The 26981-nt window shown below is 39.6% G+C and overlaps 1 protein-coding gene across 4 annotated transcripts; it reads left to right on the top strand.

Annotated features, from left to right (window-relative positions):
• The first annotated feature begins 3381 nt into the window (after positions 1-3381).
• MIER3 (MIER family member 3) lies at positions 3382-26439 on the top strand. Of its 4 annotated transcripts, none has more exons than XM_071425378.1 (13): positions 3382-3545; positions 4204-4903; positions 6468-6613; positions 8486-8620; positions 10034-10154; positions 12375-12460; positions 12651-12723; positions 14829-14980; positions 15431-15512; positions 20203-20297; positions 22019-22146; positions 22336-22481; positions 22562-26439. In XM_071425378.1, the coding sequence occupies exons 2-13, from the start codon at positions 4897-4899 to the stop codon at positions 23014-23016; spliced, it is 1626 nt and encodes a 541-aa protein (XP_071281479.1). In that variant the 5' UTR covers positions 3382-3545; positions 4204-4896; the 3' UTR covers positions 23017-26439. The 4 variants fall into 4 exon arrangements, with proteins under 4 accessions (XP_071281479.1, XP_071281480.1, XP_071281477.1 ...); XM_071425379.1 differs by having other exon boundaries at positions 4204-4564; XM_071425376.1 differs by having other exon boundaries at positions 4204-4228.
• Positions 26440-26981: the final 542 nt, after the last annotated feature.

Consider the following 26981-nt stretch of genomic DNA (forward strand, 5'->3'; position numbering starts at 1 on the left):
TTCTATTAAAAACAATTCTAGCCCAGTAATTCACCATCCTCACTCTTTATCTTGATCTGCACTAAGTAAAAATCTCTGGGAAGTAAAACATCTTGTAACAGCATAGAATACAAGTGCATTATAGATATTACAATTCAAACCCCACTGTGATACAGGATCAAAGCAGTTCTTTTCAAACCTTCAAGATCCAGATTTTTTCTTTTTCTTTATCTTAAGTATTGGAATGTGCAAATATTTGTATGTTTTCCTGTATAGCTACAATTCCCAAGTGTAAAACTAAATCTCAGCGAAAATTCTTTTCACTGTTATGCTTTAGAATTCATTAATTTTTATTTTCCTTGCAGCCCCCTGTCCACAGCTCTAAGCAGTAGCTTCTCCAGAATACTTGCTGCATCTTATATGGCAGCTCTGGAATTCACATCATGACCGGCTGTGATAGAGCTCTGAGCTCATACTATTTTTTCAAAGAGTACTGAATTATAATTTAAAAACTCAGTTCTAAATCTGGTAAAGTATTTTAAGTAGCAAATTAACAATAGAGTTTTCTGTAAAATTGCACACCATTTAAAAGCTTAATCATGTTAAACAGTCAAAGGACTCTGAAGTAATCTACTTCAGGAATTAGGAAACAGGTACTTGCATCCAAATTGGAGAGCATTCCTATTAATAAAGTGTATATAGGAGCAAATATGTAGTCTCCTGAATTGAGATTTTTTTTTTTCCTGCTGCATTTTCTGTGCAATTTTATTGATAATATGAACAGGCCTGTGTGTATGTTACACATTCTGAGTCCATGAGAAGCTATTTGCCTTACCCAACCTGAGGCTCAAGAGTATAGGGAACTGGATTTGTATTTAGAGGGAACAAAATTTAGAAAGACTAAGTAACATTCGTGGGTTATAATGGCATTCTGGATCAGTCAGAGGTGGAAAAGATTAAATCTGCTTTCTTAATTTTTGAGTGGAAAGGATTGACTCTTGCTTCTTAATGTGCAGCATGCCCTGACAGAGCTCATCTGTCTGTTACTGACCATTTTTATCAGGTAACTTCAAGAAACACGAAGGCTGATCAGGCAACAGAGGTTGAGGTACTGATGAAGCTGCCAGTGACTGTGATAACTTTCATAAAATACATGTTTCTGTAAAAGACTTGTGTGATTTTTATGTTGTCAGCATTCTACCCCAGGTACATTGAGGGCAGTATGACTATATTGTAGCTGCTGTGTAGTTTGAAGGCATACAAACAGCTTGAGTCCTGGAATTACGTTAGACTCAGCTATGCAGCATGACACAATTTCATTTACTCTGTTTCTCAGAGCAACAGGTCCCAGCAGAATGAGTTGAGCATTGTAGAATTCTCCTATTCAGGTACCTAAACCAGCCTGAGATCTCTAAACTGTCTCCAAACCAAACTTAGGATGCATCCAAAGCAGCCATTCACTTTGTGTACAGCCTCAAGCCTCCCCAGTGCCCATGTGGGACACAGCCTGGGCACTGCTGCCTGTGAGTGTTGCTGTGACACACACCACCCCTGCAGCAGAGCAATATTCAATATAGCAAGTATGGCTATTGAAATTTGGCCAGTAGCAGGAACTTGTGAATCCAAAATTAAAAGCATCAGTCTTTATAACCTGGGATGAAAGAATCAAACTAAAGACAGCCCAACCCAACTTTATGTGTAGAGTGGGAAAAATTGCTACTAAGAGAACAGTAAGAGTGTGGCCAGCAGGTCAAGAGAAGTTGATCCTCTCCCTCTACTTGACCGTAGTGAGGCCACATCTGGAGTACGGTGTCCAGTTCTGGGCTCCTCAGTACAAAAAAGACAAGGAATACCAGAGTGTCCAGTGAATGGCAACAAAGATGATGGGACTGGAACATCTCTGATAAATGAATGTGATTCATGCTAACAATTGTAACTATATCAGTATTTTAGAAAATATTTTTTAAAAAGTAATAGAGGAAAAAGGTATGTAATTAGTGTCACAAAACAGATGTTTTCAGATGTTCATGAGAAAATATGATGCAGGATGTAGTTTGAGAAAAATAACATCCCAAAACAGAATAGGCCTCAGGATAATTAGAGAGTCGACCTTGAAATGGACAAAATTTAAATGATTCCAGGTATTTATGAAACAATAAGGCTTATTTTTGGAATATAATGCTGACTTCTATAACACAAGACTTGGAGCACATGTGGGGTTGTTCAAAGCACAGTGATGATGATGATGATAAGCCTTCATCAGAATTGACCACCAAAAGCTAAAGAAGACCCCTTAGAAACAAGCAGAGCATGCGCTATGCAGTCTAGTGGCATTGATTTCAAAAATCAAAAAGAGGAGATTTATGGGAAAAAATTGATGAATATGTAGTAGCATACAGTATATAGGTTGTGTTTGGATCCTTTTGCCTTTTGTATGTGAGGCAGGGTGGGAAGCCCTCCCTATATCCCAATAGATTGGTTTTGCTTATGCTTTATCTGAACCACTGCCAAATTATTTTGTACCTGCTTGATTATATTTGATTGCATTATTTTATATAAAATTGCTGCTCAATTAAAATTGCTGCTAAATTCTAGACATATAGGGACCTCATTCATAACATCTCTAATGAGGAGAGACTACAGGAATTGGGCCTGTTTAGTCTAGAGAAGACTGAGAGGAGATCTCATTGATGTGTATAAATATCTCAAAGGCAGGTGCCAATAGGATGGTGCCAGACTCTTTTCAATGGTGCCCAGCAACAGCACAAGATGTAATGACCATGTATTAAAATAAAAAAAAAGTTCCACCTAAACATGAGGAAGAACCTTACATCGAGGGTGGCAGTGCACTGGAACAGGCTGCCCAGGGAAGCCATGGAGTCTCCCTCTCCTGAGACATTGAATGCCCACCCTGTGGCAGGGGTTTCGACCAGGGAATCTCCTGAGGTCCCTTCCAGGTCTGACAATGCCGTGATTGTGTAAAAAGGAGTAGATATAACTTGCACGTAACAGACATGGCATGTTTTAGATAAAAACACTGCAAAGTAAATTTTACTTTCTCTGTTTGTCAGAGCAGACAACGCACACGAGAAAGGCTGAAGGCTTTGGAGTTCTGCTTCATCTTCCTGACACTTATGGCGTAGGGGTCAGCGTGACGCCAGCTCTCCTGCACACCAGCACCCGGTACCGAGGTGACACGGCCGGGTCCGCTCCCGGCCCGGGGAGTCGGAGTCACCCGGCTCTGGCGAGCCCGGAGCGCTCCGCTGGCTGCCCCCGCAGCCGCTCCGCCGCCGGGGCGGGCGCCCTCTCCGGGCGGGGCCGGGCTGGGGCGGGCCGAGCGCCGTCGCCGGCCGGGGCGGCGCCGCCAGAGGAGGGTCCCGGCGGGTCCCCGGCGCTCGCTGCCCCGCCTCCGCCGCCCCGCCCGGCCCGGCCCGGCCTGGCCCGTCCCGGTCCCCCCGCGCCCGCACGGACGGTCCGGCGGGCCCGCGGCCGCCATTGGCTCACGGCGCCATCCGGGCACTCGGCGCGGCGCCGCCGCTCGGCCCCATCGTCCCAATATGGCGGAGGTGAGCGGGCAGAGCGGGCCGGGCGCGGGGCTCGCCCGGCGCCCCGCGGGGCCCCGCGCCCGCAGCGCCCCCGCGCCGCCCCGGCACCCCCGGGAGGCGCCCCCGCGGCTGCTCGGCGGGACCGACGGGGGCGGCGGGGCCGGGGCGGCGGAGCCTGCGCGACCAGGCCGCGGGACGGGCGCGGTGCCGGTGCGCGGCCCGCGGGCGGCGGAGGGGCCGCGGGACGGGCCGGCGGTGTCGCCGCTGCGGCGCGGGCCATGGCGAACCGCCCGGAGGGAGGGAGGAGGAGCGAGCCCCGGGCTGGGAGCGGGGACGAGGCGGCGGCCAGTCCGGTCCCTGACACGTCCTGCCTGGCCGGGGCCGGAGGGAGCGGGATCGCCGGCCGGGCCTGGCGCGGCCCCGGGGGGGGGGCCTTGTGCCAGAGGAGGAGGAGGGACGGAGAACGGCAGGCGGGAGCGAGGGAAGGAGGGATGGGCGAGGGTGAGCGGGATGGAACGGCCAGCAGGGCGGGATGCTGGGGCTGAGGCTGGAGGGGAGCGGGGAAAAGCGGGGCGGCGGGGAAACGGGGCAGCTCCGACGGCTGCGTGGAATGAAGGGCCCTGCCTGCTGCCGGGCCGCTGGGAGCCCGCTCTTATCTCGCTGTCTCCTTTCCCTGCAGGCTTCCTTTGGGAGTTCGAGCCCAGGTTCGTCCTCGCCCACCTTCTGCATCGGCACCCGGCCTGTCGCCCGCACGCCGTTCTCTCCTTGCTGCTCCTTCCCAAATTTATCCCCTCATAGTTTTCCTAAGGCTTCGTGTGCACGCTGTTAACCGCCTGCCAGGTTTTTAAGAGGAGATGTGCGCTACGGAATCCTTCACTTAAGTCCAGTTGCAGTTAGAAATTGGCTCCTCGGTACCAAAAATGAAATCAGAGTTGTATAGCACTTTTGAGGCAGCACCTCAGTAAAGCCAGATAGCTTGGAGAGAGACAGCTTCTCTTGTTGCTGATAACTACAGGCTTGTCTAAATTTTTTACTTCTTGGTAATAACAGAAAATGTTTAAAATCATAACAAGTTATGATTATATATTAAGGCTGTAACTAAATGCTGTTAAGGTTCTTTGGACTACATTATATAACCAAGCATCATTAACATCAGCAGGGCTTTTCTCAAGTATTTGGGGAACATACTTGCTTCTATGTAAAGGCATTCTGCAGTGTTTGTCATCATCTTTAACTATTATGAAATTTGTTGAGTTCGTACTTTTCAACATAGTTTTGAATATTTTAAATGGGGTGTTGAACTTTCAGAACTACAGGAGAAGTGGGACTTCTTAATGTAAAGTCTATGGAACAGAACTTCCCCTTGAGTTAAATGGAAAGTGAGTTAGAAAAGCAATTTGAATCAATAATCTTGATCATACCCTTGTAAATGCATGTTAGATTAAGGCGGTTGAGACTTTCTTAAAACTTGAGCATGATGTGATGGCCAACAGTAGGAGGATTAAACGCATAATGTCATTATTGGAGCTGTAGTAGCATCAGCTGTGCTGAAAGTTCTGTGAGACCATAATATGAATAGCATGTGACTATAAAGCATTTTTGGCCTGAATGTTTCTCTACAGTGTGATATTACAAACTTCGATAGCTTTGTCTTAGACAAGCTGAACAAAGTTCAATTACCTGCGTGTACAGAATGAATACTTAGCATAAATGATGAAAAGCTGCATTCTTTAAGGTTCAGAAGTGTTGGTATATACAGCTGTCTCAAGGCTGAAAGCACTGCAAAGAGGAATATTGTATTATTTTTTGAAGAGTGTTGAAAATTTGTAGTTACTTATTTCAAAACTTTTGAAGAAGTTCCTTGATAGAAATAATTCTTGATAAACCTTTTCTTTGATGCTTGAAAGCTAAGGATTGCAACAGACCACTAGTATATAAGGGGAAAGCAGAAGTGGAAGAGAAATATATTAATCTCTCTTTTTCCTCCAGCCTGAAAGCCATAAAGAAGTGAACATTAAAGAGCAAAGCAACCCTGTAATTTGGTGATTCTTGACTGCAGAATATTGACTACTGATGCAGAATATTTTCGTCTTGAAAATTAGTTGACTAATGATAATCGTTCAAATGACAAAGTGCATTTAAAATAATAGTACTTTTTTGAATACTTCTGAGTATTGTCTTCAGTAATTAAAAAGTGTCTGTTGGACCACAGAGGTATCACACTGGGTTGTTAATTAATGAAATCCATTAGAAGCATTTTGTTATTTTTAGTGTATTTTCTATAGCATTTCTTGAAATTCTGCTGTATTTTTCTACAATTAATTTTATTAGAAGATCCTACAAATTAATTAGATCCTACAAATTAATTAGCATATTAGAAGATGCTACAAATTAATTTTATTAGAAGATCCATTTGTAAGGCTAAAGCAATTGGAAGCGAGTCTCACTTACTTTGCTGTTAGTAGGACGTGAATTCATTACCTAGTTATCTGTTTGCCAGTGAACAACCATGCTTGTTACCATATAAATCAGATCAATAAAATCAGAGTCTGTAGATGACAGTCTTGCAGCTTCTGATATCTTTTGATATGTGTGCTTTGTAGCTTAATGATGATTTCAAGAGTGTTTTGAACAATCTTTTATTCAGTAAAGTACTAATTTGGGATTGTATTTCCTAAAATTTAGTTTTGCTCATTTAGGTACTTCTCTCTGCTATTCTGTTTGTAGCAAGAGAGAAAGCTGTCCTTATTACTTAAAAATATGAAAAGGAAAGGTCATCTAAAGAAGCAGCTGAATTTGTCAAGTAGTTACAAATTTGTTACTCCACTGAGAGTTCTGATCCTGTTTGTAAGAGAATTAATGCATTTTTTTTTTTGCTGGGATTTAATTTCTAATGTTGGTACAGGGGAAATAGTTTCTCACATTAAGTTTTTTTTTTGATAGTTGGCTCTTTATCATCTGAGGATCATGACTTTGACCCATCTGCTGAAATGCTGGTACATGATTACGATGATGAGCGAACTCTTGAAGAAGAGGAAATGATGGAAGAAAGCAAAAATTTCAGCTCTGAAATTGAAGATTTAGAAAAGGTAAGAGAGAATCTCTTCCTTGTGAATGTACATATTGTAGTTTTCTATACATATTTCATATGTACTTTCTATACATATTTTTCTTTTCATACATATTGTAACTTTTCTAGTGAAAAGAATATTCAACCTGCCCTTCAATTTGTATTGTATAGTTCAGTTTTCTGCAAAAATGCGTTTCCTGCTTGTATAAAAGGAAAAGTCAGGTTGGGATGTAGCAGTGCATCATCACAGAAAAGGCTGAAGTTAGCTTCTTAAAGGTATTGGTGCTCATATTTTCTTTGATTTAGTAGCACATTTGCTTTGGTAGAGAAGTCACTGGCATAGGTTTTAGAGGCCTGTTATCTAAGATCTCTTGCATGTTGAAACTGTACATTTTGCATACTATTAAAATGGCATCTAGCTGTGTTTCATTATGTTGGTCAGGTTTTACTTTTCCAATAAACAAACAAACAACCCTGGATTATGCATAATGGGTCACATTAATTTGCTATATAAATGGTATTTCTATGTCTTAGTTTCATCAGTTTAGCATTCAGCAGATGTACAAAATGATCAGTGTGCTCTTTGGCTTTTTCTATTCCATTTTACACTTCTTAATAAGAAGTTTTTCATATTTACACCTCTTGTTCATCCCTGGCAGTGTAGCATGCATTCTACATGCCTACTGAACACCGAGAAATTGATGCTATTTGCATTACTGTTAGTGCACCCCTCAGCATAACTGCAGGTCTTGGTCAGTGTACTTCTGAAAAAGTGTATTTTTTAGCATCAAATACAAGGCTGTGGTTGTGTAGTCCATGTAAAAACAAGTTTTCTGCATGTGGAATTCACAGTGTTTGTACTCCTGATGTTTTTTTCTTGCCTTACTACCTTTAAAATTACATTTTTGCTGATTATGAGCTTGCTGTTATAGTAGTGAAGCAGTTTGCCAGGTCTGATGGTTAAAATGGAGGTTTTACTCTACAAAATTTTCTTACTGCTTCTGTAATAGAAGAAAGAAGAACTGAGAGACACTCATCTTAAACACTTTATTACTATAAGTCCTTATCCTGAAAAGACTTGGACATGCGTTTCTATTTACCCATTGTGAAAAGTCTTTACAGGACTGAAACCTTGCCTGGCTAAAGAAAAAACTCATACATAGTGTATGAGTTCGACAATACATTTTTAGAGGTATAACTTCTAAAGGGGTAAATATTTGAAAATATTTTTCATACTCTGATGTCTTGAACCAGGTAACGAAAAAAATTCTTCACTGTTTATTGTTTTATTAATTGTATTAGGATGAAAGTATGATGATAGTTATTAGAATCACTTGATCAAAAGGTATTGGAAAAGACAAGTTAAAAATCACACCTTTCTCTTGATTTTTGCCTTTTCTTGGCTGTCTTTCTCTTGTTACATTCTCAATGGTTCATATAAAATACATTGTGCAGGAGATGAAAGGAAGGGCTTAGAAGTTGCTGTATTGGCTTATTTCGGTGGGGGTTTTCACATGCGCAGCTATAGCTGTGTAAGAATGAAGTGTTCAAGGTTTTCTATATTTCTCTTGAAGAAATATTGACAAATCATGTTCTACAGTAGCAATCAGATAAGGAGCAAATTTTTAATATTTACTCTTTAGTTGCATCCAATAAAATGTCTTCCCCTACAGCTTGACAGAACTTCCCTATATGCCAAGAGACATGTTTATGAATTATTGTTATCATAGAATCACAATATTTTAAACCTTTAATCATTCCTGCTTTCAGCTTAGTTTTTCTTTGTTTGTTTTTCGTTTCTGTTCTTCAAAATATGTCTTATTCTCTTAGGCCTGCCCTGTTTACAAGTAATTGACAATACATTGATGTGTTGTTAATCTTCTTGTATTAGGAAGGAAACATGCCATTGGAAGATTTACTAGCATTCTATGGCTATGAGCCCACGATTCCAGTTATGCCAGGTTCCAGTGCAAATAGCTCTCCAAGTGAACTTGCAGATGAACTTCCAGATATGACTCTAGATAAAGTAAGTCTGAATCATTTTCACTTGAATTGTTGTTTAAAAGCAGAAATCCAGATGGCCTTAAATTACACGTCATAATCTCTTGATGTTACAAAGTACACCTTTGGTAATTTCAATATTTATTGTCACTCTGGGATCCTTTCAAGGATATTGGACATCTAGTTCTGATAATGGTGCACAGCAACTTTAGTGTCACTATATTAGTACAAAAGAAAACTGAAAATGTCAACAGTTCTTCTGAAATACATGTCAAGAATTTTAAGTAGGAGGTTTTTTAGTTGTTTTGGGTTTTTTTAGTTAAGAAGTGGGATTTTTAGTTAAGAAGTGGGATTTTTGTATAAAATATGCGATGTCCAGAAATAACTGACTTCAACCACATATCAAGTACCAAAAAATGGTATGAAAATAACTTGAAAATGTACTCTGGAATGCTTTGCAATTTTATTTTCAAATGCAAATCTTTCAGAAAGGTCTCAGCCATGGGGGGTGAGAGATTGTTTTATGTGTAGTGACTATATGTGTTGCATTGCTGATACAAAACCCTGAAACTTCAGCTTTTGTGGTTTGCAAGTTAACTTTAAATTCTGAGATTTTATTCTGATTTTTGGCCACAAAGCATGTGCAGCTTGTAGTTCAGCTTAGAAAGTATGCAAGTAGTAAGTATATGTCTTTTTTTTCCTGTGAGTATGATGTAATGGTTAACTCCACAGCAAGAAGGATATAATGATGGCTCTGCACATCTGATTCTCATTATGATTCACGATTGTGTTGAGGCTACAAAAATGTAGTCGGCTAGTTGTCTAATATAGTTCTTTCCCTTCCAAATCTCTGTTAGAGGAGTTCAAACATATCTGTGAGTGGAGGAAGAGTGTGCCTTTTCTTTCTTAATACTGTTTCTTTAACCTACAAAAACGTCAGATTTTTTTGGTGTTTTGTTACCTAGAAGTATCCTCTTGGCAAAGTCTACAAAAAATTGGGCTGGGGGTTTCTTTTTGGTTGGTTGGCTTTTTCCCAGAGTTTAGGAGGCATTAGTAGGCTTCTAAAGCTTTAGTGTATCTGTGATGCAAAGAATCACTGAATGCTAAGTACGTGAGGCAGTTTACATTGGTGTTTCTTATTGGAAGCAGTTGGAGGAACATGTGAGATTGATCCTTGCAGAAGTTCATTCTTGTGCCTTTGTTTTAATAGAAGACAGAGGGGAACCACTATGTTTGACTCTGAAATGAAAGGTTATGTTCTTAGAGTTAGTAGGAGCAAACTGGCTTTTTCTTTAAAGGAGTAGGGTCTGCTACATTTTCTTATGGGAATGTAATTCATTTTAATTAATGAGGCTTACAATTGGCTGAATCTAAGTTGCTCATGAATTGTATTTTATAGTCACTCTGAGATTTAATTTTTTTTATTTTAATGATACAGGAGGAAATTGCTAAAGACCTCTTGTCAGGTGATGATGAAGAAACACAGTCCTCTGCTGATGACTTGACACCGTCAGTTACTTCACATGAGGCTACTGACTTCTTTCCTCGGCCACTAAGATGTAGGAAACCTAATTTTATAATAGTACTCAAAAAGTCATAGCATTATGTATAGCTTCATACCTTAAAATACCAAAATTGAGGAGTACTACTCACTGACCAGGAGTTGAAAACCAGTGCTTTGCAGGATGTTGTACATGAACGTTGCCTTTGGTTGGCATTGCTGAATACCTAAAACACTTAACATTTGGTTCTCTGCTCAAAGCACAAGTAAACTTCATTTCTCTATAAATACAATGACTTCATAGTCAGTACTTAACACAGTATTGAGGAACACCCTTCATGATTTTCCATCTTAGTGAATTATATGAACATGTAACGCATCTTTTAAATTAGTGTTTCTGTACTAAAATTTTTGCTGCTGCTTTTAAACCAGGAGCCACAGCTCCTCTGTGCAGCCTGTGGATGTGAATTGGGATGCAGTGCCTTTGTGATTATTTCCCTTCACACACTCAGCACTTTTCCATAGGACTTCATGGGGTGAGCCAAAGTAGTTTTATATGGGATGGCACCTGTAAACCTCATGACCACCAGAATTTCACCATCCATGGAGCTATGATGGGAAAGAACCAGTGGTTCAGTTATCCCACCTGGATGAGATATTCCTCATTGCCTGTTGCATCTCATTTGTTCACGGGTGTCCTAGAGTTAAGAGCAGTATGGAGGACTTATATCACAGTTTTAGTTTGGAAAATATCTTAAGGTATTCCATGGGGAATTTCATTTTTGTAGAGGAGGGGGGAATAAAGAGATTGTGCTGCCTCAGTCACCAGCAAACATAGCCCTTTGCATGCTGCTGTCTGATAAATGCAGGACATTTGTATTGAAAGGGAGATACAAAAACCTTTAAAATTGTAATGCCCCCTTTTCAGTTAAACTCCAAAACATGGTGGCACTTGGGAACTGTTAATGAATATGACATTTTAAGTGCGGCAGCTTCATAGAGAAATGTGTTTAGCCCCTCATCTGTACTGAGGATTAAGAAACAGTTATCTTTGTTCTCTGCTGCCATGGTTTTCTTTCAAAATGTTACTTTATTAGAACATTAGGCTGGACATTTTAAGGTCAAATATCCACCATTTTAGGGAAGGAGATATCAGTTCTCTGTGCTGTTGGCACAGAAAAAAGTTCCATCTTTTTTCTGGTCTCTGTCCATTTCCCAGATTCTAAGATAACATTAAGTTTTAAGATACACCACAGACTGTTTCCTTGACTTTACATTAATTGAGCAAAATAATTGCCTGATTGTCCAAGCATATTTTTCCATTCATTCAGGTTAGCCTCTTGCTTGCTACTTATAAAACCAAAAAGTGATAGACTGGTGATTTTAGTAATTACTATGGAAGAAGACCATCAGTCCATGTAGCCTTGGATATTGTCTCTGATGTTCATGATGTTCTAGTTGTGATCAGGCTAAAATTTCAGCCCAGTTTATGTTTTTTCTGAAGTTGGTAGGAACACCAAATAGGTGTAATTGTGTCACAACTGTAGATTCCCTTCTGCTGGGGATTATACAACTATAACAATAGAACTGCTTCAGAACCCAGTGCTACAGCATTCCAGATCTAAAATATGAGTTATTCTATGGAGTAATGTATTTGAATTGTTTGGGGGGCTCTGCTGTATTTCTTCCTAAGGGAAGGAAAAAAACAAGGTATGAGAGGAATAAGGAGTCTTTTGCTCTCTTTTACCTACTCCATTTTGTCTGTCTCTCCTGTATCTTCATTCTGTGCTAAGGGAGCCTGGTTTCAAGGAATGTTGTGAATACCCATTAAAACTTCCGTTGAAAGGTTTTAGTAGGTAATAAAGGCATGCCTTCAGCTTTACTCTCTTTGTGATTAACCTGAGGCTGTGTCATAGCCCTGGAAATTTTCTGCTTTTTCTCTATGTATAAGCTTTTATTGAGAAAATCAACCAAAAAAAATCGTGTTTCCTTTTGGCAGTTGGAAATACAGTAAATTGTGTCATTTGCAATGATGATGAATCTTTCAGTTCTGCAGCATACAAATAACAAATAGTTCCGAATACAAATACCAAATATACAAATATAAATAGTTCTGACTTCCTTCTAGTTTGGTTTTGGTGAAAATCTGGCTCAACAGACAATACGTGTCTCCCTGAATAAAAGCAGGTGCTCCTTTCAAAAGTAAATGATATCTTGTAGTTTTATCCTTGAACATAAAATTCTTCATAGCTAAAAGCAAACTTCTTTGTTTCTGAAGCAAACACCACCTGTGATGGAGATAAGGAGTCTGATGGTGAAGATGTAGAGGCAGACAATGGTAATTCATCTGAAGATTTGAGAAAGGTAATAATTACATTTTTTAAAGTTAGAACTTTGCTGTTAAAAAAAATCCAGTAAGATTTTTAGTATGTATCTAAAATTGTACCTTCATTTAGGAATTCTATGTCACGTGCCAGGTTAATGACGTTATTTATACTTGTATATGCAAAATATTGTTGATCACTTTTTCTCTTCATCTTTCTTACATTTTCAGGAAATAATGGTTGGTTCACAGTACCAGGCTGAAATTCCAGCTTACCTTGGCAGATGCAGTGATGATGAAAAGGGTATGTTCTTCTAATTGTTTTACTTCTTATTTAAGTTTATACATAGCTCTTGATAGAAAAATGTTATTTAAATTACCTCGCCAAAGTCTCAGAGACCATTAAAAAATGGTACTAGAAAATAGAAGTAGCACAACTGTATACTTACACCTCAGAAATGTGACTCTCCAAATTAGAGGGGACCTTCTTATGTCAAAATTAGAGGCTTTATTCTGAAGTGTCTGGTAATGTCAAGTGTCAACTCACTGTAGGAGTTAAAAATTACTTTTGTTGAAGAATCATAGCTGGTCTATGAGCATGTAACTTAGTTTACACTGGAGTGGTTCAAAACAGTCTCTTTCCTTGCTTGTTTTTTTTGGCAGGTAAAATCATGTGAGTTACAAAATTGGTATGGAAAACAAAGCAATAAGCTATTTTAAATTTCCTTGTATAGGTCCTGTTATACTGTGTCTTAAAAATTAGGTGTTCTAAATATGATGTTACTTCAGTGCAAATTTAGGTTAAAAACTGCAGTTGTGCTAGAGTGGAAAAAAAGATCCTTATTTAATAGAGTTTTGTTTCTTTAGAAACATAGCACATATAGCTGTGAAATTAAAAAGGCAAATAATGCAAAAAAATTTGGTTATGGGTGGAATAGCTGGGAAATTAAGAAACAGGTAGGGTGATGTAATAATAAATGAAGGGCATTCTGTGGTTTTTTTCTGTAAATTTTTGATATTCTGTAAGGTTCTTTAACATTTAAGGGGGATATTATTTGAGTGAATTGTATTGAATCTTTTTAACAGTGCCACTTACTCTTTTGAGGAATAATCCTTTGCAATAGAGAAGAATGTTTGGTAGGAATGGAGCTGGAAGTGTTAGGAAGTGAATATCTTTGTGTTGATTAAGATCTAGGAAAGACTCCAGTTTTTTAAGATTCAAGCATGGTGTGCTAGTGGGTTGCAAAAAATGGAGAAGTAAGGACTGGATTTATGTGGGTAGTTCTTTTACTATTTCCACATCTTGACTTATCCTTAGCCAAGAACTAAGGAAGTTCTTATAACCAGAAGATGACCAAGGAGGGGTCAGTCTGATAGTTTTCTCTGTAATGAGTTGGTAGTAGAGAGAAGCAGTGAAAGTGTTGTCTGATAGCATGGCCGAGAGCAAAGGGGCAGCTGCCAGATCAGAGAGCTCAAGGAGCTTCTTTTGAGGTTATTAGTAATGGACTCCAGCAAAAAGCACTGCATTGTCTTGGTTGATAAAGACAACTGAAGAGGTGTATCACCAGCACTCCAGAAGGTTGGGCTTGGTAGTAGGGCTGGAGAGTTAAATGAAAGCCTTTTCTGTATGCCTGGAAGAACTAGTGATGGCAAATAGGGGCTTACATCTGTGCTATGTAATCCAGCTGCCAGAATTGAGCTAGAAAGCAGTTCTCCACTCCTATAAACTTTACACTTGGAACGTGTCTGACTGAAAGCTTTCTGTGTTATTAAGCTGTAAAAGAACTTCGTGTCATTTCGTTCTTCACCTTAGCCTAATGTTGTTTCCTGCAGTTTTAGGAGAGCTTTGAGCATCTCCATCTTTTCCACTGTACAGCCATTAGGATTCTATGTTTGTATTAAATTCTGTATTGCCAAGAGAGTACATAAAACATGATCTGCAATTGTAATCACATCTATTGATCAGAGTAAAGGATTTATAGTTTAATCTAGTGTTGAAGCATATGCACAGACTAACAGAGGTTCAGGTCAGCTCTTGTGTGTTGTATCATCCTTGAAATAAGCTATCTGAGAATTGCAGATGTCATTTCAGTGTACTGTGGAGGATTGTACATCCAAACCACTTAAAGCATCCAACATACCAAGTTCTTAACAGCATTCAGTTGCTATGGAATGAAAAAACAAATCACATTGCCATATAGATTGCCATTTTGTTATGTAATTTTTGGCAAACTTTAATTCAAAATTACTAAATAGCTAAAATGATCTGCAGTTTAAAAGTGGTATGGTCATGCTTGATTTGATTGCTTCATTTGATTGCTTCTGTGTTCCTGTTCTTTGTGAAACAGCTGTTAATGTTACAGCCTTAAAAATGTTATACATGGCATGAATGGATTTCTGTTTTATCAGCTTATGAAAATGAAGACCATTTACTTTGGAAACCTGATGTGATCTCAGAAAGTAAAGTTAAGGAATACCTTTTTGAAACCTCCTTAAGAACAGGAAATGAAAAAATGATTGGCAGAATTCCTGAAGGACTACATACACGGGACAATGAACAAGTAGGTTTTATATCCTGTTCCATTTGTGGCACAGAGCTCTGTAATTAACATGTGGTCTCCTTCTCTGCTTTGTACTAGAAAGGCAGTGCTACTCAGTGTAGGATATTATGAAGTCAGGATCTTACTTAAAATTTCTAAGCACATGCTTAAAAATCTTGAGTATTTGAATGTTAGCGGCCTTGTGATCTGTGGTGTTTCTGCTTGTCATACTGTTGACAAATTCAGCCTTTTCAATGATTGCATGTAGTGTTTTACATTTTTTTAGTTAAATCTTGCCTCAGCTTTTGGGTGGTTTTGGTTTTGGCTCTTCTTTTTAAATTTTCATCATATGTAAAGATAAATCCTTTATTTTTTTACACTAGATATGTTCGCTGGAAGACTAGTTTTGGAGTCTAGATTGGATATTAGAGAACTTGGACTTTTTCTAAAGACTTTTTTTTTATTTTATAGGCACTGTATGAACTTCTTAAAAGCAGCCATAATGTTAAAGAAGCAATTGAGAGATACTGCTCAAATGGAAAGGCATCTCAGGGTAAGGGAATACCTGTTTTTTTCAGAAAAGTGTGGTTTAAAAAAAAAAAAAAGTTGTGTGGAAAATCCTTGAGTAGGAATCACATTATCAAGCACATCCCTGTCATTATGATTTGAGCACAAATTAGGTGTAATCTGACAGTTGGCCAATTGAAAGTTCTGCTACAGAAGTTTGCAGTTTGTAGAAAGGCTGAGGATTTGCATTTGATCTTCCCTTCTTTCCTCCACAGCTGTTGTAACAATGAAACAGATTGAGGAGAAGGGTGGGGAGGGATGCAATTCTGCTGCTATAAAGCTGTTCTCGCCCACTATTAATTAATATCTCTTTGAGATCATGATTGATTACAGTCTGATAACATTTGTACCAAAATCAGAATGTAGGTTGGTACATAAATAAGCCCCCACTCTGTGCTAACATTTGTGCTATGCCAGCCCTGAACAGGCTCTATTGTATAGTTCCATAGGGCATGGAGAGCTTTCCTTCAGTCTGCATTGGAAAATGGGCTTCCATCTTGTTTGTCCTTATTATTTATTAATCCCTTAAATAAAAACCAGAGTCTGTCATTTAACAAAGATGGGGTTTTGTCCTGTATTTTTGCATGTGTATTGTGTGAAGTGGAATGAGTTACGAGCTCTGCTGTAAGTTGATATTCTGGCAGATAGCCCTCAGATCCAGAGGGAAGCTGAGTGTATGCAGTGTAGGTGCTGTGAGACACGGGTGTCCAAGTGGCTGAACGCTGGCTGGCAACTGAGGTACCACACAGCTGCTCACTCACGTCTGCCCCACCGCCTCCTTTCCTGGTGGAGATGAGAATTAGAGGAAAAAATAAAACTTTGGGATTGAGCTAAGAATAGTTTAATGATGGAAACAAAAAAAGAATACAGTAATAATACTAGTGATACTGATGACAATAATAACTGTAATGAAAGGGAAAGACAGAGGACTAAAGCCCCAGGGAGGCAGTGATGTGGTTGCTCAGCACCTGCTGACTGATGCCCAGCCCATCCCCAGCAGCTCCCCCCAGTTCCCATCCTGGCCATGCTGGTCTGTGCATGGCACATCCCTTTGGCCAGGTCAGGTCAGCTCTCCTGGCCATGCTCCCCCAGCCTCTGGGGCACCTGAGCAATGCAGAGCTCAGGACACTGAAATGTCCTTAATTGCACAGTTTGGCACCAGCTGAAACATCAATTTGTTATCAATATTGTTTTCATACGGGATCCAAAACACAGCACTTTACCAGCTTCTAGAAGGAAAATTATCTCAGCTAAAATCACGACACTAAGGTCAAGCTGAAGGGGGCAATAAGGACTATAAGAAGAATGCTTTAAAAAGTCATGTACAAGAAGAGATTGTGTAGCCCTTAAAGTGTCAGCTGTAGGGCTGTATCCTAAGTCCAGTACCTCTCTGGAGCTTAGGTTCCTGTTTCAGGATTGAAAAATACCTCTGTTCTTTTGTAGCTTTGATGCCTTGTGAAGGGTGACCTAGAGCAGAGGCTAGATGGAGTTCAAGAGCAAAGTAAGGATTTATTAAAAGGCCTAATGGTTACATGTTGGGCAGTACAAGAGCCCAGCCAGGGCTACACACAAGATGAACCCAAAATGGTCGCAAAATGTGCAACCAGAGATGAGGTCTCTCACTTTTATAAGTTCTGATTCATTTACATATTGGAGTTAATTGTCCAGTTATAGCTTTAGGTTATGAAGTCCCATCCTTCTTGTTTTTCTCTCTCATTCTGCCATTGTTTATGCTCTTGGGCCTGAAATTTGGGTTGGTTGTCCTTGGTCCCAAGCTAGGAAAGGAATTGTTTTGTCTGCCCTCTCTGTGAAGAGAGCTTACCATCCCTTCATATGAAGCTCAGAACCACACACTAAAGCAGCACAGAATCTGAAACATATAAAAGCTAAAACCTGAGGCATCAGCTTAGAGGCCAAAATTCCATCCTAAGGACTAGTAGTCCTTACCTATACCAATTCCAGTTCAAATGGAATTGTCATACTCTCATTAAAATGGTAAGGGATAGATGGAGGAGTAAGGCCTAGTAGATGAGGGAGAGGCTGTGGATGTTGCCTACCTAGACTTCAGCAAAGCCTTTGACACCTTTTTCCTCAGCATTCTCCTGCAGAAGCTGTCAGCCCGTGGCTTGGACAGGGGCACTCTTTGCTGGGGTAAAATCTGCCTGGATGGCTAAGCCCAGAGAATGGTGGTGAATAGAATCACACCCTGCTGATGTGTTCCCCAGGGCTCAGTACTGGGGGCATTTCTGTTTAATATCTTTATCAATGATCTGGAGCAAGTGCACTCTCAGTCCATTAGCAGGCAAAACCAGTTTGGGTGGGAGTATGGATCTGCTGGAGGGCAGGAAGTCTCTGCAGAGGGATCTGGACAGGCTGGATCATGGGCTGAGGGCAGTGGTGTGAGGTTCAACAAGGCCCAGTGCCAGGTCCTGCCCTTGGGTCACAACAGCCCCAGGCAGTGCCACAGGCTGGGGCAGAGTGGCTGGAAAGGACCTGGGGGTGCTGGTGAGAGCAGCTGAACACGAGCCAGGCTGTGCCCAGGTGGCCAAGAAGGCCAATGGCATCCTGGCCTGGATCAGCAATGCTGTGGCCAGCAGGGCCAGGGCAGGGATTGTCCCCCTGTGCTGGGCACTGCTGAGGCCTCACCTCCAGTGCTGGATCCAGCTCTGGGCCCTCACTGCAGGAAAGGCACTGAGGGGCTGCAGAGAGTCCAGAGAAGGGCAATGGAGCTGGGGCAGGGGCTGGGGCACAAGTGCTGTGAGGAGCACCTGAGTGAGCTGGGGGTGTTTATCCCAGAGAAAAGGAGGCTCAGGGGTGACCTTATCACTCTCTACAGCTGCCTGAAAGGAGGCTGTGGCCGGGTGGGGGTTGGCTTCTTCTCTCAAGAAACCAGTGATAGGATGAGAGGAAGTGGCCTCAAGCTGCACCAGGGGAGGTTTATATTGGATATTGCAAAGAACTTCATGGACAGGGTTGTTAAACATTGAAATGGACTTTCCAGGAAGGTGATGGAATCACCATCCATGGGGGTGTTCAAGAAACAACTGGATATAAGACATTTAGTGCTGTGGTCTAGTTGATATGGTGGTGTTTGATCAAAGGATGGGCTTCATGATCTTGGAGGTCTTTTCCAACCTTAATGATTCTATGATTCTGTAGTGCTGTCAGTGTGTGTCTCTTCAAGTAGCCTTTATACTATGATCTACTCTACCCACTGAAGCTCACTACTGTTCTCAGTACATAAATCAAAAATATACCCCTCCAAGGCAAGTTTCTTAGCAGTGAGACTTTCCATGGGGGTGTTTTCTCCTCTTCAAAGGCTGAGAACTCTGTAGTAAGGAATGCAAAATTAATGGGGCTCAGAAAGAAAAAAACAGCTGTGCAGTAGAGTGATTATCGCTTTTTATCTGGGAGCAAAAAGGTCTAGTCTTCAGTGTCTGCTTCCAGAGATACTTTGAAATGTGTGAATGCATTTTGCCCCACTGGCTTTACATTTTAGTTGAGTGGAAACTTTTTGAATCACCATTATGAATGTAAGAGATCTGAAAAATCCCTCCTTACTTATATACATACCCAAAGCTACAGTCAAGATAGGAAATTAACAAGAATCTTGAATGATTTTTGTTGTTGTTTGTCAAACCAAAATCCAGCTTTAGAAAATGTAGGCTTAATTATAAAAAAAAAAAAAAAAAAACAAAAGGAGATAAGAAATTTGCAGTTTCTCCTTAAGAGATCTGATGGGGTTAGAAGTGACCCCCTGTGGCTCTTTAGGACCAGGTGGTTATTTGGGGTTTTTTTCTGGATTCCCTGATATCCCTTATTTTTCAAAAGCCTGAATCATGTTAACTGTAGTCCCTGTCAGTTGGTGCTGTATGGCTTCCTGACCTAGGCTTGGTGCTGAGGCGCTCCTCCATGGTGCATTATGCCTTTTCCAAGTGTGGAAAAACTACCTCATCAGGGGGTTTATGATATCAGGGAAGGTATTGTATGTTCTGGGCAGTCTGTCTCATGCTGGATCCATCTGGCTGTCAGTGTCAGGTTGGAATTGCCCTCCTGATGACAGTTCATCCCACCCTGTGTCTCAGCTGTGATTTACAGTGCCATGCACCACGGCTGACATCCAGGCTGGTCCTTGGATCCTGGGTCAGACATGGCCTAGATTGCTGAGTGCCTGGGAGGGTGTGGGCCTAGCACTGCTCCTGTGGTTTGCACAGCGGGGCTGAGCTCTCTCAGGCCTTTTGTCTGTGATGCTCACTCAGAACAGGGCCATCCATAAAACAGGATTTTCTTTTGCTCTTTTTTCCAACAACCACTGTTCATTGTGTCCTGTGTAACAAGAAATATTGAGAAAAAACACTTACCATCTCAGTGATGTTTATCAATCACTACTTTTTGATGACAAATGTATTAAGAACAATAAACCTTTGAAATATCCTTTGCCTTCAAGTATGAAAGATTTCTGAAATCAAACTCTTCTAGATCATTCTTTGTAAAGAAGAATGTTAAATTTCAGGTAGGATAGTTTCTCAGTAGGGGAATGAAATGATCTAAATAACTGAATTACTTTCTTTTTAGAATGCATTTGAATATTCATCCATTAGGAACAAAATTTTTATTCTTCGTAAAAGATTAATGAGTGAAATCAAGTTTCTCATGCTACTTTTATAATTATCTAGAAGAGATGACGGCATGGTCAGAAGAAGAATGCAGAAGCTTTGAAAATGCACTTCTGATGTATGGAAAAGACTTCCATCTCATACAGAAAAACAAGGTTCGTATTTTACAATTAAATGGAAGAGTTGGTAAATTGTATGGTACTATGTGAAGGCAATCTGTTTGTCAGAAGCCATACAAAACAGGGAAATAAGAACAATATTAAAATAAATATGGCATTTTTAAACTAATTTTTCCTTTCTTTTGCACTAATCTTTCCAAATGTCATTGGAAATACTAGGCATTGTGAGATGAGTTAATATACTGTCTCTGAAATCAGCTTAAGTTGACATTACTTCTATGCATGCATGTGCATTACAATTCAGATTAAATTCATGCCTTTCCTAGAAGTGAACAGTATTTCTATACCATGGCTATAGGAGGGGAGAATGCATCTTTGCCCAATTTATTCTATCACCAGGAAGGTGCAAGTTTACAGAATCAGGCTGAGTTCTGTGTTTTCATAAGGTATAGTCATCCATAACACTCTCTTTTCTGAGCAAAAAATGAGTTCTGAGCTTGGTCTGGATTGCTTCTGATTGACTTCTCTGTGCCTGAAGAATAGGCCTTTTTGTTATTTTTATCAAAAAGCAATAGTTACAATATCAATATGTCCAAATGTCTTGTATATCTCTTTTATCTTTTTGATACTATATTAAAGGGTTTCTTTCTTTAGGAACCTTTATTGTATTTCAGGTGAACTTTGTAGGGTTGTGGTTGCTGTTCAGCAACTATCTGCTGGTCTTACCCAGTACCTGGTTTGACCCATCCTAAATAATTTGGATAGTTGAGATTTTAAATGGACTTTACCAATAAGCATTAATGCATCAGAGATTAAACATACGTTTTCCAACACGGAACAAAATACATGTGTTGATGTGTCACTATGGTCCAGAATTTGTCTAAGAAATCTGCTGTGTTTTTTTCCCAGGCAAAAGGCAGGAAAGTTTAGGGAAAGTTCTGGGATCCAGAACAGATAAGGTGATGTCACTTGTACATAGGAAGTGTCAGCTAGACAAGATGTAGTGTGTGGAGCAGCTTAACAAGATGTGTTTCCTTATCACTGCAGTGCAGAGCTTTGTTAACTGGGACTTCATGCATTAGCATATGGACACCTGCTAATTTCCTCCCCTTTCTGGTATGTCTGTGCCTAAACTAGCAAGGTTTACTACTGCCCCCGAGGCATTTTGGATTCACCACTGATCTTTCTGTATGTTTGGAAGCAGTCAAATATATTTTACTGCCTGACTGTATTGGATAGCATTGTATATTGGATAGAGTTGTAAAACTGGAACTGTGGATGATGTGATGATGATGTGAAATGTTTCAGTCCTTACTACCTTCTCAACAAGATTACAGTTTTATTTTGTTTAGGCATTTACTGCTCTGGTTTGACAACTCTGTTGCCAAAGCCTCCACAGTTCTGGACTTCCCCCAAAGAAATACATATCCAGAGTCTTTGGTACTTCACTCCTCTTAGATCATTCACTTGCTCAGCTTTTTCCCTCACAAGAAAGGGTATATCTCCTACAGTTTAAAAAATGTTTATGTCTAAGTACTTCAGATGTAGATAGAGCTTCATCCTAGATTAAGGAAAAAAATTCCAATAATGCATTGAGTAGAACAAATGTAATACTTGAAACTATAGGTCTGTTTGAAGTCTGAAAAGATTTGTTCCAGAACAATAAAAACTAACAATATTGCAGGAGTGGGAATTGGGAAGATGACAAAACCTAAGTCTTTGCATTAATCTTGTCAATTCTTCTTGTTGCCCTTTAGGTAAGAACCAGAACAGTTGCTGAGTGTGTGGCTTTCTACTACATGTGGAAGAAGTCGGAACGTTATGATTACTTTGCTCAGCAAACACGATTTGGAAAGAAGAAATATAACCATCATCCAGGAGTTACGTAAGTAAAATGTTATTGGAATATGTTTCTGTTGCAAATCTATGTAATGTAGAAGACTTCACCCCCACCCCACTTCTGTCATTGCAGTGTAAAGCTTCAGTGGCTATGGCAACTGAAATTAAGTCTATCATCATTTACGGGTCTTATTTTCTAGTTACCTAATAAATTATGGATGCAATATTCTTTTAGGGACTACATGGATCGTTTGGTAGATGAAGCAGAATCCCTTGGAGGAGCAGTGCATTCTTCAGCCTTAACATCTAATAGTCGAACAGAAACCATTCCTGACCAACAGCTAAGCATTCTGAACTCTATCACTGCCAATGAGTTGACAGGTAAATCAAGAAAAAAAAAATCTTTGTTGGAACTACGCAAGCAACTATTTCATTTGCATTTCTGTTCATCTGTTTTCCAGCACTGACAAACAGTGTAGCTACAGTCTGCCACACTTCAGATGTGAACTGCCTGGATGATGCTTTTCCTCCCATGGACAGCTTACCCCGAGCACCAGTTAATCATGTGCCTGTTGGAACAGAAGAATTGCTTAACTTGCCTAGCAATGGTGAAAGTGATTGTTTTAATTTATTTGAGACTGGCTTTTATCATTCAGAGCTAAACCAAATGAACATGTGCAGTGAGGAGGCAGAAAGACCTGCGAAGAGATTGAAAATGGGGATTGCTGTCCCCGAATCTTTCATGAATGATGTCTCTGTAAATAACCTTGGTGTGGACTTTGAGAACCACACACACCACATTACCAGTGCCAAAATGGCTGTTTCAGTGGCTGACTTCAGCAGTCTATCTGCAAATGAGACAAATGGTTTTATCAATACCCACACTCTCCAACATGCTGCCCTTCATTCAGAATGACTGTGGAAAACTAAACAAACAGTGGGTACTTTATGCAGTAGTAGTAAACTTGATGGGAGCTATCAGGTTTGCTTAGTCTTTCACTGGAAGTTTGAACTTTATGACATCAGTGATGTCTTTGTATGTATAGAACTATATCTTGATTTATCAAGAGTAATTTCTTTTTTCAGTCCATAAATGTGGAAATGTCATAGGATGTGTGGCAGAGTTTGGGACTAAGAGAACTATGTGATGCAGCTTTAAGCTCTGCTTCAGTTTTTTTTCCTAAAGCCTGTAGACGGAGGCCACCGTTTCAAAACCAGCACAGAAGTTCTGAACGGATTGGAGTGGCTTTTTTAGTAAGTTACTTTTGCCGTAATGGATGCAGTGGAATAACAATGTTTACAGGTACTGATCCTGATCCCTGCTCAATGTAGCATTTTTTTCCCCCCCCTTATAAAGGCAGGGATGGGTTTGTTTATTTTAAACTGCACAAACATACAAGGATGTTTTTTAAATGGAACCTTCTCTCATGTGATACTAAACTAGAGCACTTCAGTTTACAAAGCAGCAAATTCATGTTGGTGGAAGCTAGCACAAGGGACTTAAGATGAGTAAAGTGAAGATCTATACTTGAATGCTGTTGCAAAATTAAAGGTTATGGCTACCTTACAGAGAAGTAATCATGCTGCCATAGACATCTGTGTACTTTAAACTTACTGGCTCAAACAGATGAGTTTTAGGCTATATTGTGTTTGGAAGGGGTTTGTCCACAACTTTGAAGAGTAATGCAATCGTGTACCTTAACTTTCCTAAGGCAGCTGATGTATAAAGCTACAGTCTGCACAGCTTAGGATTTACCACTAAACAGTCTACATTTGGAAGACATCTTAAGTTGTTTGGAGCACTGCAGTTCAAGTATTACAGTTTTGAGGGACTATCTAGTTTATATAGTAATAGTAGAACCTTGAAGTACATGCTTGAAAGTTTTTATTTAGCGTGGATTGCATTTATTTGTTTTGGCGAGTCATTGGCTTCAAAATGGCACTTCACTTCTATGGTTGAATAGGAAAGGATGAGTATAAATGCATCTCATAAAAGCAACTATTTAACTTCATTACATCTCTTTATTTTGAACCTTGAGTGCAATTTTGCCATCCAGGATGTTTGTCTTGCAAATGTTTGTTCCAATTGCTGCAGGAAGCAAGCATAGTATTGGCTTGTAAGATGTTGTAGCATACAACCTGCAGGGTGTTCTAATGAAAGCCTGAACCTCCCTTCAGTAGGATTACTCCCGTCCCTCCATACTTTTTTTTTTTGCACTGTTTGTATTACAAGTTTAATTGCCACTAATTTGTTTTCATTATTCAAGCAATTAAGTTTGCATTGTTGATATTTTCAATAGTTGCTTCAAGGTTATGCTGAGTAATTAGAAGGTAGTGACTTTAATATTTGAAAGGGAAGAGGGTATTTATTACACATACTGTGAACTGCATTGATATCCCAAGTTTCAGATGCAGCATATGGAGTTTTCTTTACAGCATTGTAATGAAGATTGCTTTGAAGTGTTTATGCAATAGCACATTTTTCATATTAAAAACAAATTAGTTTAGCACAGTGGACAAAAGTAGATATGATTTTGTAATCAGTTCTTAACTTAAACATCTGAAATATGTAACTTTAGTAAGTACACAGTAAATAACGGGTAGCCTTGGCCCTGTGTTGTACTCTTGACATTTTTAGCCAAGTTCTCAGCTTCTTACTGCTGTGTTTTGTGCTGAACTTTGTACCTTGTTTCTTTCGTTTATGAATCAGCCCATTTTAAGTAATTTTGTAGAATTCTGGCCATAATCTTCCATTGTCACACATTCGAGTTTATCTATGGGTTTACAGTGAGTGGCTGGTCTGTATAAAAATCATACAAGGATGACTGAATGCTTATACCAGTTGCACTTAAATGAACATGCCCATTTTCATTAGTTGATGCAGTAATATACTCAGTTTATCTATGCATTGCTGGGCTCTTAAAGTAGGCAGAGACTTGTCTAAGGTTTGGGTTGTCAGCAAGTTGAATGGACACTTTAGTTATTTAATAAAGACTTTGACCAAAATTCAGAAAATGATATGAGAGAAAAATGATATCCGGGTAGTCTAATATAAATGCTGATCTTATTTAGCCTGTTGGCTAGCTAGCTGGTATCGTTTACTTTTAATTCCTTGTTAAAATGAGGCAATAATTTGCAAGATTTCGTAAATATGTAAATTCTTCATATCTTTTTAGATATCTCTTTCAATATTTTCTGACTACTTCTGTGTATAGTAACATTTTTGTGCATGCTTGATGTGACATCCATAAATTTGTACCACTATGACTTTATCCATGTAAAATAGCTATTTATTGAACTTTACTTTTAAAAGCTGGACTTACTTTTTTTCTCTCAGTTTAAACATTTAAATGGAGAACTTGTTACTGTTTATTAAAAGAATTGTGTTCTGGAAGTTAGCATGGAGCTAACTGAATTGCAACCATGTGAAGAAATTACAATGCCTTGGCTATTACACAGTGAAGCACAATTCTTGTAACAAACTGTGATGAATTCTTTGTCCTTTGCCACGTGTTTTCTTCATACAAACAAACCAAAAAATCCATAATGGGCAATTGCAGTGTTGGTAAATGTATCCTTTTTATGTACAGGGAATCTAAAGAGGGTAGCAGATTCATGTAGAAGTGTAACTGGTGCTGTGATTATAGCAATACCACAGTTGGTCACACGTCATCTTCCCATGCTAGGTTCTTAAGTGTTTAGTCTTCCTCTTGTAATGGTCAAACTGCTGAATTTACTTGAAGGATGTACAATACTGTTTGAAGAATATGAAATTGTGTACAATTAGGTCAGTGAATTGTGCAATTGAAACTGAGAGGCAAAAACGTAGGAAAACTTCAGTTCAAGTAGGACACAGTGATACTACTTAATTTAACCAAAGTTTCTAATGAGTATTTCAACTTTGAATGTAAACTAATGGATAAACTGACCAACAGGGACGCTATTTGCCCAGCATTACAAGCACATTGTCTACAGACAGGGAAATAAAATACAGTTATTTGTAAGATAATGACAAGGTTACTATTTTTATTATTCCTATTTTTCATTGAAAGAAGGAGGAAGATGCTATCAATTGTACAATAAAGTAGGAATGGTTATAGTCTTCCTAATAAAACAGAGATTCCAGTTATTCTCAGTTCAAAGTAACTACCCTGTGCATAACAACAAATCAAGTGACAATCGGAACATGTTTTAGTATCAGATGTTCAAGAGGAAGTCGCTGTTGTTGCATTGGTTTTAATATTTGTACATAAACACTGATTTTTTTGAGCATTATTTTGTATTTGTTGTACTTTAATACCTGGTGTACAGTTCCAGAAATAAATGTCTGGAAACCTTTCTTTATTTGTAAATCTCTTCATGCATCTACACTGTGTTTGCCACTTCATTTCCAGAGATATTTAGCAGTAACTCTGAATGCACTTTTTAAGGACTCTGCACATGCAACCATCTTCGTAGAGGTACACCAAGGAGTGAAAAATGCAGCACATCGTGACGCAGGTAGCTAATGAGTAATGGTTTCCCTCAGACATTTAAAACATGGCTAAAGTATAGCAACTCTCAGATGGGACTTAATTGTAGCTTCAAGGTAACACATTGCAGCAGTGTCACCCAGAGCTCAGACTGTATCTAAGCTGTATGGAACACATACCTGTTTTCTGGGGAAAGAAAATTCACCCAAATTCATAAATCCATGTCAAGCTAGATTACAGCTGTGTATACAAAAATTTTACTAGGCCTTAATGTTGAACTTAAACAGTTTGAAATGCTTTTTGCCTTGATTTTCCAGTCCCTCAAGACAACAAGCACTGATCTTAGACCCTGAAAAGCTGTAAAATCTTATGTACCAATTCTGTCAAATGCCAGATGGAGTTAGTGGAG

Source organism: Agelaius tricolor, unplaced genomic scaffold (assembly GCF_023055355.1).
Source record: "Agelaius tricolor isolate 1412-34295 unplaced genomic scaffold, bAgeTri1.0.p SCAF_4, whole genome shotgun sequence".
Lineage (NCBI taxonomy): Eukaryota > Metazoa > Chordata > Aves > Passeriformes > Icteridae > Agelaius > Agelaius tricolor.